General features: G+C 39.1%; 1 protein-coding gene across 7 annotated transcripts in view; it reads right to left on the bottom strand.

The window, feature by feature from the left end:
* Window positions 1–18,444, bottom strand: part of Map7 (microtubule associated protein 7) — a 175,748-nt gene that overhangs the window by 141,569 nt on the left and 15,735 nt on the right. Inside the window, exons 1-2 of one of the 7 annotated variants that reach the window (XM_058581463.1) lie at window positions 6,959–7,126; window positions 6,483–6,622 (exon numbers count right to left, since the gene is read on the bottom strand). The exons of 1 other annotated variant lie outside the window; for it this stretch is intronic. In XM_058581463.1, the coding sequence (XP_058437446.1) occupies window positions 6,483–6,615 (133 nt within the window). In that variant the 5' untranslated portion in view covers window positions 6,616–6,622; window positions 6,959–7,126. Of the gene's footprint in view, window positions 1–6,482; window positions 6,718–6,958; window positions 7,127–7,180; window positions 7,200–18,444 lie in introns of those variants that run through there. 5 more of the 7 variants (XM_058581452.1, XM_058581468.1, XM_058581458.1 and 2 more) reach the window with 5 other exon arrangements.

Below are 18,444 nucleotides of genomic sequence, written 5' to 3' on the forward strand. Positions count from 1 at the left end.
TTGTTTGGTTCCTATGATTAGAATAGTCAGCTCTTTTAGTTCCATCAAATATAGCTCTTGAAACAAGGCAATTTTTAAAGGCAGTTTAGTTTTCTTTAGCAAGAAAATTTCATTTTGGTTATATAAAAGTTAAACCATGATCCTTTTGTATAGTATACATATGGTAATTTCTTTTCTCTTGTTGTTGCAGTGCTGGGCTTGAATTCAGGGCCTTCTGCATGCTAGGCAAGCACTCTTACCACTGAGCTACACTCCCAGCCCAGGTATGGTTAATTTCCATTTCTGTAGCACAGAATGCCTGGAGACAGTCATATTCATTCTCTCAACAAATATTTACAGAGACTCCGATGGCTATAAGTTATGCATCAGATGTTGGGATCATTGTCCCTGAGATCTCCTCTTCTTATTTTCATGTAGATATTTTAAAATATTATATTTAGGGTCCCTTTAGCAAATGAAAGTTGTGCCAACCAATTTGACAAAGATTTTCTCTTTCTAACAGGGATCTTTGATGTTATTTTTCTCCTAAAGTATACTTCTGCTTACTAGTTACTAAATTTTACGGCTAAATTCTTTTGTCTGCTCCTAAAACGGCCCTGACAAGGACACTGGGAATAAACAATGGAGAATGTCCCACAGAACAAAAGAGGAAAGAAACAGGGAGCGATGTGGAATATGAGTTTCAAGTGGCAGTCACTTCCTGTACAAGCTCCTCTTTGAGGACAAAGACATCTGACTTACAAGCAGACATCAGAGGTGTTGGATCATCCCCCACCCAACAGGAATACAAAGGTAAACGACAGACTGCATGTCACCATGAGACCTCAACTGGCAGAAATTCTACCTTTACAGTGGATAAGCCAAAAGAAAAACAGTTGCTGCAGGCTCCATAAATACACATTTCAACAAAACGAGGTGGGAGGGAAGTACAGTTTCTTGGAACCACTGTGTCCCGATTTCAAGGATAAAGTGTATTTCATTACAATTTAATCTGTGAATAGCTAACAAAAGGGACAGAAAGCATTATTAACCTTGATATTGACAAAGTAACCAATTACTACTACCTTCTACATATACACTTTCATTTTTCCACAAAGAATAATGATGAATAATATGATAGAAAACGACAAAATGGAGCCCGAGCCCAGACACACTATTAGATAAAGGCAGTTGGGTGGAGAGTATTATGGGGCACACCCAAACACAGATCCGGCTCTTTTAAAGTAGCTACTTTGGAACAACAATGCTAATACTATCAAAATTTCCTAGAATTTCTATGTTAGACCTCTAGAGCCTGTGAGAGTTATTTTTAAATGTTACGTTTACCCTCCTTCACTAATGTATGCTGCACTGTACAGGCTCTGAGGAGGAACAGCCCTGGCCCTTAAAGAGCTTATAGTCTGGAGACAGGCCAGCCATACACACAGACAATCCCATCACAGAGATGAGCAACAGGATGCAAATTAAGTAAAGGACTCAGGGTGCTGAGGGCACAGTGAGGGGCCATTCTTCTGTGCCAGGAAGGGAGGCTGGGAGTGAGGGCAGGAGGTGTCCTAGAATTGAAGCTCAAGGAAGTCTGGAGAGAGGACATTTGATTCTAAACCATGAGTCGGAGTTACATGGGTAAAGAACAGAGGAGAAGGTGATGAAGGGAAGACCACAGGAGGACAGAGGTAGGCGGGAGCACAGTAGAGCAGGGAAACCCAAGCATTCTGGTGCTACTAGAGCACAGAGTTCAAAGAGTATCAGGAAAGAGGATGGAAGAGGTGAAGGGACGAGACCATGGGCACTCTATAGCCACATTAAGGAGCTCAGATTTACTCTTTAGGGCAGGGGTCACAGGAGCACATGACTATGGTAATATAGATAACTGAGGCAGGTCGGGTATCACATGTTCTACAAGAGGGTTGCTGGAAAAGGCATGACCCCTCTGGGGTGGCAGCTGCTGCTTAGCTTCTGTTGATTGCTGCCCTTTAAGACACATGGGCCAGGAGTAGGTATGGTTTCCAATTCTTTAAGGGAAGTTTAAAATCCAGATTGTTAAGAAAGCATCTCTCCATTTCTAAGTGTGGGCCCTTTTAAAAACAAAAAAACTGCAGAGGACAAATAAACCTACCTATAGACCAAATATGTCTCAAGGACTCTTCTCAACAGACCTGTACTCCAGGTGAAGCAATACCATGAGAAGTTTCTGTAGGCAGGCAATGTGAGCAGATCTGCACGTCAGAAAGGTCTCAAGGTCTCATCCAGGAGGATGACTGGAGAGACAAGTCTGAAAGCAGGAAGAAAATCTGTACCGTGAGGGATCAGTCTGCCATTTTGGGGGGGTGAAGATAATTTCTATAAAATTTAGAGTCAAATCTCACAAGCAGATTTTGTATAGGAATTAGCTATCAACCAGATTTCATATAAAAAACAAAATAGGAATAATAATAAAAAAAAACAATGAAATGATTGCTTTACATCATTCACAAAATGGGCCATGGGGTCAAGCTGTAAAATGTATTGTTATAATTCTCACACTCTCTCCTGGACACGGAGCAGGTAGAAGCAATCATCCGTAGGAATGTCTAGTTTCAATGCACAATCATCACAACCTTTTCAATCCCAAAACTGGTTTACACCCTTTCATCGGGTAATCATCACATGGTATAATTCTATTCCTCAGGCCACTTAAAAGGTAAACACAGCAGCAATGTATTCACCAGCGGCAATGGATGTACATTTTGTCTCCTCACATACCACGAGCCTCATGTCTACAATTCTTGGCCCCTCACACACTGTCTGCATACCTCCAAAAGTCAACCTGCATGGTTTGGAGTGCTGCAGTATTAACGGTGAGCACATCTTACATGAGTGGCACTGAGGATGGCATGCCAGATGATGAAACCAGTAACAGGGGTGCAGAAGGTTTGAATACAGAAGAGTAAATTTTGTAAGTTCATACTTTGCAACACAGTAGTAAATTGTCTCAAGTGTAATATTTTGACTCTAGTGAACAAATCAACAATAACTATTTTAACTTTTTTTTTTTCTCAGACTGGAAAAATGTTAACTAAACTGTGATGAAGAAATGATGTGTGTTGATTTGGAGTATTCAATTTTAATGTACTCATGAGTATTCAATGCACCCTTATCTTGCACCAATGACAGTTTAGTAATAAATGATATTTAAGTAATACCATTACAATTTTTAAAAGAGCTTCATATATAATGGTTGCACCCCACTTTTTGCGAAAAAAAAAAAAATTGGCATTTTTCTTCTTCTCATTTCAATCTACACCCTTGTATTTGTACATACTTTTTTTTCCCTCCACTAGACAGTTAATTCTTCTGAAAGCAAATCCATGTCAATAATCTTGCATATACTATACTGCCCTTCTTAATGACCTATACTGAGGTTCAAGGTTGGGAAGTAGGAGGCAGGGCAAGATAAGCCCAATTAATATTTAAATGTTTCCTGTTAATAATAGTAAGGCATGTAAAACATTTACATTCCAATTGATCACATGGGCCAGTAACAACTCAAAGAGTTTCCTTTATCTCTTTACTTTTTGTGGTATCCAGGATTGAACTCAAGACCTTCCACATGTTAGGCAAGTGCTCTACCATCCTCAGCCCTTCTTTTAAGAACTATAGTTGCTATCAGCTAGCAAACTCCTGTCTCACTCCAGCAGGTAACTTGGAGGCCACCATTTGGAAGTACAGATGGTAACCACCACGTTTATTCCTACAAAGTTTATGATGATGTTTACTCAACAATATGTATATCTGGAAAGATGGCACTCATCACCAACCCCAGGTGATGCTCAACAGAAGCATTCAGCTTACTGAATCTGGATAGCAAGCTTCTTTATTACTGGCAATGGTAGAAAAATGACACTAAGCATTCAAACCAGATCCGACATCACATTTAGACATGATTGGCTGATTAGGTCACGGAGAGTAGAAAATAAAATTTTATTGTTTATCTTAATAGTTACACATAAGATAATCTATATGTCATTTTGCCATGATACTTTGGAAATTATAATTTAGAAAATAGGAGTGCTTAAAAAGCTGTGAAAGATAGTAGAGGCAACTAATGATTGGTAAGGAATAATGCAATAACACCTAAGTTGAAGAGGAAAAATGAAATTGTCTGTTATCCCAGGTTACCAGTGCTACCTTGCAGTGAAGAGGCTGTCAGCTTCACAATGCCCTTCTTAATAACCGCATTCATCTCAAAACCTGACCATGTCTGGCACTAGGAAGCAGTAAGAATGAACAAAGCAGAGAAGATGCAAATTCAGGAGGTCGTAGCTGTATTCACTAAAACTGTGTTGTACAATAAGGTCACAAGTGACTATTTAAATTTAAATTAACTATTTAACTAAAACTAAAACATTCTTTTTCATTTATACTAGCCATATTTCAAGTGTTCCATAGCCAATGTGGCTAATGGCTATCATGTTGGACAGTACAGAATAGAACATTCCCATCATTTTTCTATTAAACAGAGCTGGACTAGAAAGTGAACATTCCTATTGCCCAGATAGGCCTGATGAGAAATTCAGAATCAAAGCCAAAATGGTTTTATTCATCAGGCATAATGAGAGCTACTCAGAGCTGTTCATTTGCCCATTGTTGAGTAGGTCATAAATTAGAGACATTTGGGGATATACAGAAAGTCTGGACATCCTTGTTAGCACAGGATCTCCCTCCCCATCTTTTTTGTTCTTGATTTTAGTTTTGTGTTTCTTATTTGTTGTGTGGACAGGACTACAAAGGGAAATATGGTAGGGGATCAGAAACTCCTTATTAAGAACAAAATGGATGGCTATCCTAAATTATTGCTCCAGCCCACCCAAGGAAAGAGCCACAAATCAAGAAATGCTTCCAAAAATAGCCTGTGGGAACAATTCAACAAATCACGTTTGTTTTTAAAGTTACCAACTCCTCAGAAGCCGAACGATTTTCTAGTAACAAAGTATTGAGTTTTCATCAAGGGCAACACATTGACTGGCTCAATAATCTAATTCAGAGGCAAATAAAAGTAGCACATAAGTCACTTTCCATTCATAGTCTCCTTAGTTGTCTGAGACCATCTGATCGTCAGATGGAAGTCATGACTGAAGTAAACAAAAATCAACCACAGCAGTAAGAATCTACTTATTAAAACTTTCCTATGTAAGTCTTTAAAAAAAATGAAGTAAAAATGCACTTGGGATTTAGAGTAGACAATTTCAATTATATTTAATAAAAGCAAACTGATTCATTCAAGAACCAGAAAAAACTGTCATATTTAACAAATTAAAATTTCAAAAAAAGAACCAGAAAAAAAGAAAACCAGAAGCCTTCAGACAGTGGATTCTATTTAAACATTCCTTTTCTCCTTACTTAAATATTTGCTGCCACTTTGCCATGTTAGCTCTCGTTTTAAAAAATTGCTTCTGTCCATTTTTAATCGATGTATTACAACTATACATAATAGATTTGTACTTAAGTATCTGTACATGCCATGCTAGCTCTCTGTATCACGCCAAAGAAAATTTGATATGTCAGTGACAGGATAATTTTAATGCAAGCTAAATCTTAATTATCACATGAAAACAATAAATAAAACCAATAACCCATCTGCTTAAGAGAACAGCTTATGTATTTGAGGGGGAAAGGGTTGCAAGAATTAGGATGCTGGAAAACTTAAAATGTAAACCTTAAAGCCCTTCTTCAAAAATGCATGAGGTTGCATCTCTGACTGATAATTATAGCCCTGGGAGAGTGGCCATGAGACAATGCTTCATATGGTGCGGTACCCAGGACTCAGAAGCCCAGCCAGCTGAAGTTATATTTCGCCATTAGGAGAAATATAAAAATAACACAAGACTCAGACCTCTGTTTTCTGTACCCACCACGTTTTTACCACTGTACAACTGCTCAGCAGCAGAGTTATTATTAAAGGTCATAAAACTTCACCAGTTTTTCCCTCTGTAGTCACCCTTGATGTTTGCTTACCTTCCTTTCACCAGTATTTCAGAATAGAAAACCCAGCAACATCTGCACCCTCTGGCCATGGAAAGGCTGCACTCTTGTCATTTTAACCCATCTCATATTAAGGAGAAACTTCATGAAACAAATTGCTTAATGCATCTAAAGCATGTGGGGAGATTCATTTAAACTTTAACTCATATTACTTGCTCCTGATGAGGACAGAATCACCGACCACTGTTTAAGTAGATGCATAAAAATTAAAGATGTTTAGTTCAAGAAAGCAGCTCTGGTTAAAAGACAGCTGAACTTAAATCTACCAAATCTGCAAAATCTGTTTCCAAGTCATGCATACACAGCCCTGTGGGATGTGAAATAGCAGCAGCAAGCTGTGCTAGGAGGTCACAAGCGCTCCCCAGAGCAGACACTACAAATACAGTTTGTAAAATGTGCTATAAGCAGTGTGGAAACAGGGCTGGATCCAGCTCCGACCAAAGGGCAGGGCTAATGCATACCTTTCGGTCTTCTGGAATTTCCATTCTTTTGCTGTTCATCTTCCTCATTAATGGTGAATAAACCAAGGGGAATTGGCCTTGCATTGGTCTTCTTCAGCCTCTCTTGTCGGATAGCTGTAGCTGATCCAGGCATACCGCTGCTACTTGTTTTTTAATTATTGTATTAAAAATATATGCTTATGTAATTGTAGCTCCCAGGAAACTACTAGTTCCTACACTGCCGGTTCATTTGAGCACTTGTAATAGATCCCCTATGGGTAAACAGTGTGCAAACAGCTGACAGATACTACCAGCCCCTTGACAACTGAGGCCCCGCAGTTCCCCTTCACCTAGCAGCAGCCCCCTCCCACTTACTCCCCCCACAGGCACACACAGTGGTGAGTACACACACTCACACATGCACATACACATACAACCTTTTCAGAAAAGCCCTGACCAAGACATGCAGGCTCAGATGCCTCCCTCCACTGCCCAACCTGTTCAATCAGATCCCAGCTTCTTCCTGCTGCAGCACTTTCCCAATCTTCTTCCTGCTACTGCACAGTGAAATATCCAGCAGCACACAGCAAAGAGGGGAAAGATGACACACTGACTGCCGCAAGCAGTTGCCCTGACAACCCTGACATGCCCTAATCAAGGAAGGCCAGGAGCCGCCACATCTCCTGCTGCCTGAGGGATGTGATGTCCTAGGAACTCACCAGCAGAGGGTTCCAGTGGGAGGCCGCTGGGCAGCTCCCTCTTCCTCTCAGCCTCCGAGCTAAGCGACAGGATGGGAGGAGAAAGTGTTTTGCTTGCACAAGCAGCAGCCAGCAGGACTCTTCAGAAAGGAGAGTGGGGCCTGAGGCAGGTCGGCTTTTTCTTCTGTTCTGGGCCAGGTGGCCTATCATATGATGTACACAAGTCCCTGGAAGCAGGAAGGCACGAACGGTACCCAGGCTGCTGGCTCACTTTCATAACACCCGGGAGCCTATACAAACACCGGTTTGGCAGCACCTGTCACAGAGACCATCAGAGCCACGCTCCTGAGACCCTCCATGAAGACAGCTGAGGGAGAATTGTGCCTATTCCCACAAAATAGAGTGCAGCGCTGGAAACCACAGGGCAGAGCACTCCAACTGCAAGCCAAGCTGCAAGGACAGGTGAGGAATGAGAATCCACCAAAGAAGGGAAAGCGGCCTCTGTGTCTCCCAGCACATTCCCACAATCCCACTGCCCTGGCAAGCACCCCCAGGTGCAGGGCAATTCCCAACACTTGACCCAATTTCTGCTCTTTTGAACTGTTTGCTCCAGAGCACACAATCATGTGATTATTGCTGTCTTTTGAAATAAGCTTTCTCACTTTAAGACTCCCCATTTCTAAGCTGTTTCAAATTCATGCTATATGTAAAACAAAAATAAATTTATGATAATTTGCCAACTATCAATTTACAATAAGTATCAATTGCCAAATTGAGGGAAAAATGTTTTTATTATTGCCTTAAAATTGAGTCTGCCTAGGGGCTGGGGTTATAGCTAAGCGGCAGAGCACTTGCCTTGCAATTGTGAAGTACTGGGTTTGATACTCAGCACCACATAAAAAATAAATAAAGATATTTTAAAATATTGAGTCTGCCTAGAAAGTAGAAATTAATCTCCCCCCCACCCCCCGAACTCTTCTCCTACTGTTTCTCAGTACTTGAACTCCCATATCTGAGGACCATCCCAGGGATTCTAAGTTAAACATTCTCTCTAAATCTTTTGTGGGGAACAGTAACTCTGGAGAATTCATTTCACTCCTCTCCATGCCTCAATTTTCTTTGTAAAACTGGGTGATGACATTTACCTTATGGAATCGGAGTGAGGATTAAATGAGTGGAGTGCCAGCAGTAACAAGTGCTTAATAAATAATCAACTGCTATTCTGTTTTATAAAATACCTGCAACTAGTCCATTTGTTGCTTTGTAATTATTTTCAAGGTATTTCCAGGTCAACCATCAACATTTCCATGCTTTTCTATATGTTCTTCTACAGAAAATATACTTCTATGATTTATCTACTCACGTTGCCCAGCCCACTCCTGGGGATGTACTAAACATTTAACAAATCCATGCTTTAAAAAAATAAATCTTCAGAAACTTCCCTCCAAAGGCTGGAGGAGTCAACTAGATTAATGTATGTTTATATCTGTGGAGAAATGTAGGAGATTTCAGATAGAAAATTTACTTAAAATCTTGTTAATCTGTGCAATAGATCTTTGTCATAAAATAGAATGGAATTTCATAGCTGACTGGGTGTGAGAAAGCAAATGAATTAGCATCATTTTACAAGCAAAGAGGCAGAGATCCATGAAGTGAAATTCCTTGCCCAGGTCAAATGCTAGCTGGCAGCAAGTCTGGAATTATAAATTTGAACCACCTTCTTCCTAGTCAGTACTGCTCCTTTAAGACAAATGTTTGGCCTACATATTAGAATCCTAGACCCCACACCAATTTCTGTGCAGATGTAAAGAAATGGAGGATGCATACATGAAATATTCAAGATCTTATTTATGAAATAAACAATAGATACACATTGTAAGTTTAATGTAAGCCTATAATTTTTTGTTATTGGTAAATTTTTCCTAAATTAGAGATTATTTGTTATTTCCTATTTATTTTTCTTTAATCAGATGATCAATATACATAAGTATAATATATGACAATATCATGCACACATTTGTGAAATAAAAATATTTTCAAATCCACTTTTATTTTTTTCAGTCAGGTCAGTACATACACTAGCAAGAAAAAAGCAAACAAACCACCAAGCTATGTATTGGTAGAAGAAATGAAGTCTATGTCTTAAGCAAATGACAAATTTCATTAAGAAGTACTGTTCACCCAAAATAACACTAACAGCTTCCAAATAACTCTAGAGCTGTTTTAACATCTAACAAAGACCGCCTCTACTGAAGTTTAACAAAAATATTAAAGAAGAAAAACTAAAGGAATAGGAATCCTTCCCTCCACCTTCCAAATATAAAAATGAGATAACAATCTATGAGGCATTCTAGGAAGAAATTTAAAGCTCTTCCTAAGAGTGCCTTTAAAAAAGCAAAGTGAGTGGTGGCACATGCCTGTGACCTCAGTGACTGGGACGGCTGAGACAGGAGGATCATAAGTTCAAGACAAGCCTCAGCAACTGTCCCAAAAAACAATGAAAATAAAAAGGGCTGGGAATGTAGCTCATGGTAAAGCATCTCTGGGTTCAATCTACATTACTGAGAAAGAAAAGAAAGAAAGGAAAGAAAGGGAGGGAAGAAAGGAAGAAGGAAGGAAGGAAGGAAGGAAGGAGGGAGGGAGGGAGGGAGGGAGGGAGGGAGGAAGGAAGGAAGGAAGGAAGGAAGGAAGGAAAAGTGAGAGAGGTTGGGGGTGTTAGCTCAGTGGAAGAGCACTTGCCTATTACACATGAGACCCTGAGTTTGCAAATGACTGTATGTATGTCTGTGTGTGTTTTGTTGGGGGGGGGGTGTTGTGAAGGAGGGGGATTATCAAGAATTGAACCCAGAAGGGTTCTGGCTTTGAGCTATATCCCCAGCTCTTTTTAAAATTTTTATTTTGAGACAGAATTTCACTAGATTATACTTGGAATCCTCCTGCCTCCTGAGTAGCTGGGATAACAGGCCTGTGCCATAATTCCTGAATAAAATGACTTCTGCAGAAGATGTAAATCCTGTTAATTTCAAAAGGTGGGCCTAGATGGTCTCCAGTATTTTATGGGACATGCACAATGCCAAAGCAAAAGCCACTTGTAATATAACTTGTCTACAGAAGACGACAAATTTCACCAAGGAGATCTTTATGCTGCAGACAGGGTTTCCAGTGGGACAAAGGTGTCCAGGAAACAAGATCACAGAACACAGAAGACCCCACAGAAGACCAGAAATGAGTCATCCCCTTCCAGAGTGGATTAATGCTTCACCTTCTCTATCTGGTTCAGTGGAGAGTCCTTCAGTCACAAAGCTGAAGCTGAATGCTCAAGGAGTGTGTGTGTGTGTGTGTGTGTGTGTGTGTGTGTGTGTTTTGATGGTATTAGGGATGGAACCCAGGACCTTGTGCCTGCTAGAAAAGTGTTCTACCAATAAGCAACATCCCCGGCACTTCAAGGACAAATTTGATTTGTATCAAAGTGTGAAGATCACCAAGATGGCTGTTTCTTATTTTCTTTATAATACTACAAGTTATTTTAAAACCATTTACACAGCAGCAACCCATCCACCAGGACATGTTCAGCCTGACATCAGATGACAGCTAGGTGCACTGGAAATATTACCTCTGATAGTCACAACAGGCCTGAGAGGAGTTATCACATGGCAGGCGGGAAACCTGGCTCAGAAAGGTTAAAGTCAACAGGCTAGGTCACCAGATCATAATGACATCTAGGGCTGCTTGCAGTCAACTCAAGACGCTTCTGTACTGCAGCCTTGTGAATCCCAACTCCAACAACTAGTTAGATCACAGCCACAGCTGTGACCAGTCACAGGGAAGCAAACAGCTCGACATCAAATAATAATGGTTTCTTTTCCTACTCATGAAGTGCAAATTTTTCTCTTCATTTGAAACAAAAATACCTTTGAGATTACCTTCCTAAATGTTCAAACTTATGGATATAGGAGTTTGCTCTTATACAATTCCAGGAATACTGTGAGGTTTGATCCCTGCAGGGCTACCATCTTTTTCCAACTTCCTTTTCCTTTTATACTTTGATCCAAATCAAGGCAAATATGGAAAGAGAATATCGAGATCTTGAATTTGAATTTCCCCCAAAGTAAAATAATTACTACTCTGAATCCTGACTCTTCCCCACACTGAAACATTTTCAATTATATCTGACATAACTGTCCTCGCATGTCACCTGCAGACACACAATTTTGATTCAGTCCCCATGGGGAAATAGGGCATGTAGATCTCCAACAGGCAGTAAGTTTTGCAACTGTCCTGTTTGAATTGTCAAAATAATAAATGATGTATTAGTGAAGATTTTATATGAACTTGAGAGAAATGAGACTCTGCCTAGTGCAAAAGGTTGGATTTTACAATTAGACTAGCTTCATATTGAGAAAAAAAATGCTTGAAAAATAATCACAAACCATACTCACATTCAAAGATAAAAATGGTACCACTTAACTACTATGAGTAAGACAGTAGGCCCTTGAACAACTGTTCTCTCCACCCCCTCAGTCCATAATGAATTTAAAACTCTTTGTCTTCCTACCCTGGCTGATTGGCTGGCTCCTCTGGCCCAGCTCCAACCTGTGAGGCAAGTGAAGGCAAAACAGAGTCAGACTTGCTGATATTTAGGAAAAGCAAGTCCATGACTTGAGCCTAGCTGTTGCAGTGTTACATAAAAGACTAAACACATGCAAGCACATGCATATGCACACATGGTTGGGCTTCGGTACACATTTATGCTTCCTAGGCTTTTATGTTAAGACCATAAAATCCTAAAACAGCATAGCTTACAACTGAATCCAAGAAATCTGCCTAATCAGTGAGACACACACCTAAAATTTTTCTTTCTAAAAGTCTAGTGAGAGGCATGGAACCACCACATGACCCAGCTACACCACTCTTCGATGTTTGTCCTGAAGAATTAAAGTCATCTTACTACAGTGATGTATGCATGCACAATTCACAATGGCCAAACTACAGAACCAGTCTAGCTGTCCATCAGTGGATGAATGAATAAAGAAAATGTGGTATATATACACAATGGAGTTTTATTCAACCATAAAAAAAGTAAATTATGTCATTTGCAGGAAAATGGATGGAACTTGAGACCTTTATGTTTGGCAAAATATGCCAAACTCAGGTCAAGGGTCATGTTTTCTCTCATATATGGAAGCTAGAGAAAAAAAAACAAGAAGAAAAGTGGGGCACAGAGATCTAATGAAAATCAAAGGAAGATCAGTAGAAGGGCTCAGAGGGAGGGTAAAGGAGAGTAAGGGGGTAAGTGTTGGGGAGTGAAATTGGCCAAATTATATTGTTATATTGTATGTATGTTTGAATATATAGCAACAAATCCCATCCTTATGTACAGCTAGAATGTACCAATTTAAAAAACAAAAGCCTAGTGAGCTTTACAAAAACATAGTGAAAGGGGAGTGAACATGATTTGAACTATTCAAAGAATGTAGTTGAAAACAGAAATTATTACTATTGGATTGAGTGGCTGTCACTGATAAATTACAAGTTCTAGATATGTATAAATTAATTTAATTTATAGTAGCATCCATGAGTGTCAAATTCTTTTCTACATTTCTACATTACAGGAGGTGTCTTATTCTCCAAAACTACTGGACTCCACTCTTCTTTTAAATATTTGATGCATCTCCCCCAGGTAAGATGCAATTTACTTCTAACAGGAGTTCTAGGAAACCACATGTTAATGGAACTGAAAAACCTCCTGTGGTTTGAAAATGACAAAACGAGGGCAGATTGACACAGAATCAAACCACCCCTGAAGAATACAGCGCCCCAGCTGGTTCTTGAAGTTAAAAAGAGCTTGCTCAGGGTCTGCTAGAGTGATGGCTTCTGTGGTGATAAAGGCACAACACTCTGCCACCTTGCAGTGTTACCACAACTCTAGAGGCACAAAGAAATGCTAAAAGGCAGGTTTGCTTTGATCTCCTTTATTTGAACACCTTTTGTTAACAGGCTTTTAAGAAAAACAGTAAATACTATACCAGTAGTGGCAAAGCTATCAGCCAAGTACAAGGTCCCTGCAGAGTCTTTTATAACATTTCTATAAATCTTCACTGCATATTAAGTACTTCACAGTGTCAACAGACTACATTTTCCCATGTTTGCTCTACCATAAACACACTATGTTGTAAGGTGTGGATTCTAAGCTTTCTTTAAATCCTTTCCTAAACATTGTCATGAGGTAAGTTGGGAATATTAGGAAATGTCACACTAATTTAGCCAGCAGCACATGTCAGAACGCTCCTCGGCCCTGTTGTTCATTATTACTCTCATTGAAAATATTTTACTTATATTACATGGACTTCTGGATTCCTTGACAAAAGTTAAAATGTGCATAGAAGGCCTTCTCCTCTAATACTGACCATTTTTAGGCTACAAACTCAATTTTACAGATTTCAAATGAGGCAAAGAAATCAATCGCAGTTCTCAAGAGATGATTCACACAGATGCCCCAACTGTATTTCTAAAAATTACTTGATTCATCAATGGTTTATGATTAAGATGAGTATTTAATTTAACTTTACTGTTGAGCTACAACATTAGAAAGAAAATAAGAAACAGCAGTTCCTTGTCTTGCTTTAGGGGTGGTTAAATCATGTCAAGGATGTCAGAGAAGATGCATCATCAGGGAAAAGGCAGCAGGAAAGCTGTATAATGTTCTTCCACCAAACAAAGGCAATGGGGGGGAGTCATTGAAGGGTGTTCATCCCAACAGGCCAAAATAGACTAGAAGAAAGAAGGAATACCTAAGACAGAGAAACCAGGCTGGGTGTGGTGGCACATGCTTATAATCCCAGAGACTTTTAAGGTTGAGGCAGGAGGACTACAAGTTTGAGGACAGCCTCACCAATTTAGTGAGACCCTGTCTCAAAAAATAAAAAGGGCTGGGAATGTAGCTTAGTGGTAGATCACCCCTGGATTCAATCCCTAGAAGTTCCCCTCTAAAGAGAGAGGGGTGGGGAGAGAAAGGGAGAAACCAATTTCATAGCTACTTTGTCCCAATGGGGAAAAGGATTGCAGGTGGTGGTTGTGGGACAGATGGCAAAAACAGCAGTGAGAATTATTCATTTGACTATTAACAGGCACCCTCACATAATACAACACATTTTTTGGAGGGTTGGATGTGGACACCAAATTCCAGCAATGGTCTGGTGAAAGCTGGAAAAGTGGGCAAAGGCAAGAGAAGATGGTTAATGCTTTTATTAAAGATTCATACAAGGACTTTACCTCTGCAGATAAAAAAAGAAGCTCAGATGGACAGAGTCACGTTCAAAATGAACTCAAAATACCTAAATAATGGGCCGAATCTAAAAAAATTAATTGGGAATACATATGAACATCTCTTTACATCTAAAATTAAAAAGTTCAATTGCACAGGTACAAAACGAAGACCTACAAGCTACAGCAGAAAAAAAGGGAGGAGGACACTTGGACAATAAGCCCACTCTACCTCATCAGCGTGATGAGGCAGTTAACATCCATGTAGTATCATGGGTACAACAACAGACACCCAGCACAGAGGGCAACTTCCTGCTCCTTATATCACATGGTTTTGAACATATTACTTCAAATGGGAGGAGAAATGGGGAGGGGGAGAGAAATGAGAACACGCGCAGAAAGGAGCAACCTAGGTCTTACCATAAATATTCTAGGCTACAGCAGAAGAGGATCATTTGAAAAGATGCATTTCCTCTGAAAAAAAATGACAACTGAATTAAAATGTTAACACATGGAAGAATTTCTATTTTTAATGCAGTTCTGGAAGACAGAACTAGACCCAGTGGCTGGAAGTCACTAGAACGTCACTGCAGACAGCCATGCACAAAGGCTGATCTGGGATACTGATGTGGGATGAGTACTCTGTGTATGGTTGGGTTTTTAGAGCTCCTGAGCCTCTTCTGATCCTGTGATTCTACGACTTGATGGAAATGGAAACCTGAGTTATGGAACCATTTGGAAACGGACAAGAGCGATGGAGAACCAAACAAGCACTTTCGTTGTTGTCACTGAACTCTGTACCTACCTAAGAATTTTTGGAGGTGCTGGTGATCAAACCCAAGGCCTCATACATGCTAGGTAAGCACTCTAACTCTGAGCTACATCTCCAGCCTGCTGCACCTATATGTAAAAAAAATGAACCTCCCATGGCTTCATTTTGCAGACAACTTTGGAGTTGTACTGTTTTACTCATTCCATTGATGACTCCAGAGGTTTTGCCCTCAAATAACAAATAATGTGATGGACATTCACTATGTTCTAGTTAGGAGTGGTTCATATTTTCATATTACCAAAGTCAGTACCTGGAAGAACCCCTGCTCCCCATTCTCTGCTCACCCATACCTTATGAAAACCTGAAGAAATGAGCAATATATATAGTGTTTCCCTCAATGTGACAATTTACTATGGGTAAATAGTAAATTTAGAGGAGGTCTAAAGGTTTAGGAGTGAAGAGCAAACCAATTCAGTTTATTAGTTTATGGGCATTTTAAGGATAGGGACAGCTGTAAGGCTTTGGTCAGAGGACTTGGACAAGTCAAGAACAATGTACTCAACATTCAATTCAGAAGTACTGAGATTTTTCCTCAACCCCAATCTTCGCTACTTTATCACTCTTCCCAATTCTTTACTCTAAAACTTCCTAAAATTAAAACAGACAACTGTTAAGATCTTTTTTTTAACTGAAGAAGCTTTAGTATGCTGTTTTTACTTTAAAAATTAGATTTCTCTCCTAAGAAATAATTAAAATAATTTGCACAAATCTAGGGGGACACTGCTGATTTTTTGAGGGTATGTCAGTCAGCCATCTTCAGAGAAACAGAATAGTGTTACTGTTTCAAAACAGAAATACACACACTACTTACTACTCATCAATCTTACTACTTACTCAGATAGTTTTCCAATACTGTAATGCTCTTAGAGTAATGTTCAAACTACTGAGGTCAGGAAATCTCAGACCAGAAATATTAAGTCCCCTTTATTTTCACTAATGATTTTCCACTGAGAATTCAATATTGATAAGATTACAAGTAATATATATATATATATATATATATATATGAGAGAGAGAGAGAGAGAGAGAGAGAGAGAGAGAGAGAGAGAGAGAGAGAGAGATCGATCTGTTTTAAGGAATTACTGTGGCTGCAACTATGGTGGAAGGCAAGCCTGAAATCTATGAAGGTAGGAGTCAGCAGACTGGAAAATCAGGCAGGGCTTCTATGCTGTAGTGCTGAGGCAGAATTCCATTTCCTAGAAATCTCAGGTTTTGCTCTTAAGGCCTTCAACTGAGTGGATAAGGTCCATCAACATTATCCAGGGGAATCTCTTTTACTTAAAGTCAACTGATTGTAAATGTTCATTACATCCCACATTCAGGTCAACACACAGAGTGAAAAGATCCCATTCAAAAGCCAAAGGTTTACATGTCAATGATCAAAATCTTCACTGAGTTGGACTGATACTATTTAGATAATGTTCCAATATGTAATGCTTTTAAATAATGTTCATAATCAGAGGTCAGGACATCTCAGACCAGACCTATTAAATCTCCCTTTATTTTCACTAATGATCTTCCATTTAGAATGCAATATTGGTGAGCTTAAAAGTGTTATCATGTAAATCCTTGTTATCATTATAGGAACTCAGTAGTCTGGTTATCTCAACATTAGACAATATAGAAAGTACAGATTGATTTTTTAAAAATATATACCCTACTCTGTTACTATGAAGTAACCTCACTGTATCAATTAAACAAGTATAGAATTTGGGGGATGGGGAGAGTGTTGGGTATAACATAGTTTTCATAAAAAGATAAAGAGCATATGAAGTTTTTAGGTACTAAACTGTGTGTGTGTGTGTGTGTGTGTGTGTGTGTGTGTTGGCTTATTTGTTGACTGGAACCAATTCTGAAAAAAAGAAAAACATACCACAATTCCCCAGCATAGTTCTGAAATCAACCTAGAGGAAGAAAGGGTCTAATAGAAATGCCCAGTTATATAATCATGCCAGGTGAGTTTGAGGTTTGGTCCATTTTCATTCAGTGAAAACAACACTGAGAATTGTCAACAACTATAATTCTCAGCAACCTACCAGAACACCAAAAGCCATAAGTTAATTATGCAGATAAGATACAAGATATTAGGATTCAATAGCAAGCCTAGAGCTTTTTAAAAAAAATTATAACTGTAAAACAAAAAAAGGCTCCTAATACAACAATAATTGCTTTTTAAAAAAGAAACATTAATTTCCAAGAAGTAGGTACGACTAACAACCCAATAAGGGTTTTGTTTTGTTGATAAATATTCTCTTAGGCTTGACTGACCAAAAGTCATCAATATTTTAAAGGTTCTACTAGAAAAAAACAGTCCTAAAATCCACTTGGAAGAATAAAAGAGGCCCTGACTTCTTAACAAGACTCCTAAAGGGCAAGAAACAAAATCAAGAATTAGTAAATGAGATGGATTCAAACTAAAAAGCTTCTTATCAACAAAGGAAAGGATCAATGAGGTGAGGAGAGAGCCTACATTTGGGGAGCAAATTTTTGCCACATGCATGTGAGACTGAGCACTAATCTCCAGGATGTATAAAGAACTTAAAAAACTTAACACCAAAAAAACAACCCAACCAATAAATGGGCTAAGGAGCTGAACAAATACTTCTCAGAAGATACACAATTAGTCAACAAATATATGAAAAAAACGTTCAACATCTCTAGTAACTAGAGAAATGCAAATCAAAATTACTCTAAGATTTGATCTTACTTCAGTCAGAATGGCAGCTGTCAAGAATACAAACGACAGTAAGTGCTGGCGAGAATGTGAGGGGGCAGGGGAAGCACACTCATACATTGCCAGTGGGACTGCAAATTGGTACAACCAATCTGGAAAGCAGTATGGAGATTCCTTAGAAAACTTGGAATGGAACCATCATTTGACTCAGTTATCCCATTCCTCAGTCTATACCCAAAGGACTCAAAATCAGCATACTATAGTATAGCAGTCACATCGATATTTATAGCAGCTCAATTCACAATAGCTAAATTGTGGAAGCAACCTAGATGCCCTTCAATAGACGAATGGATAAAGAAACTGTGATATATATATACACAATGGAATATTATTCAGCACTAAAAGAGAATAAAATTATGGCATTTGCAGGTAAATGGATGGAACTTGAGAACATGTTGTTAATCAAAATAAGCCAAAATCAAAAGGTCAAGGGTCGTATGTTCTCTCTCATATGTA

This window comes from Marmota monax, unplaced genomic scaffold (genome assembly GCF_021218885.2).
Source record: "Marmota monax isolate L192 unplaced genomic scaffold, Marmota_monax_Labrador192_F-V1.1 WCK01_AAM20220418_F8-fsc00030, whole genome shotgun sequence".
In the NCBI taxonomy this organism is placed as follows: Eukaryota; Metazoa; Chordata; class Mammalia; order Rodentia; family Sciuridae; genus Marmota; species Marmota monax.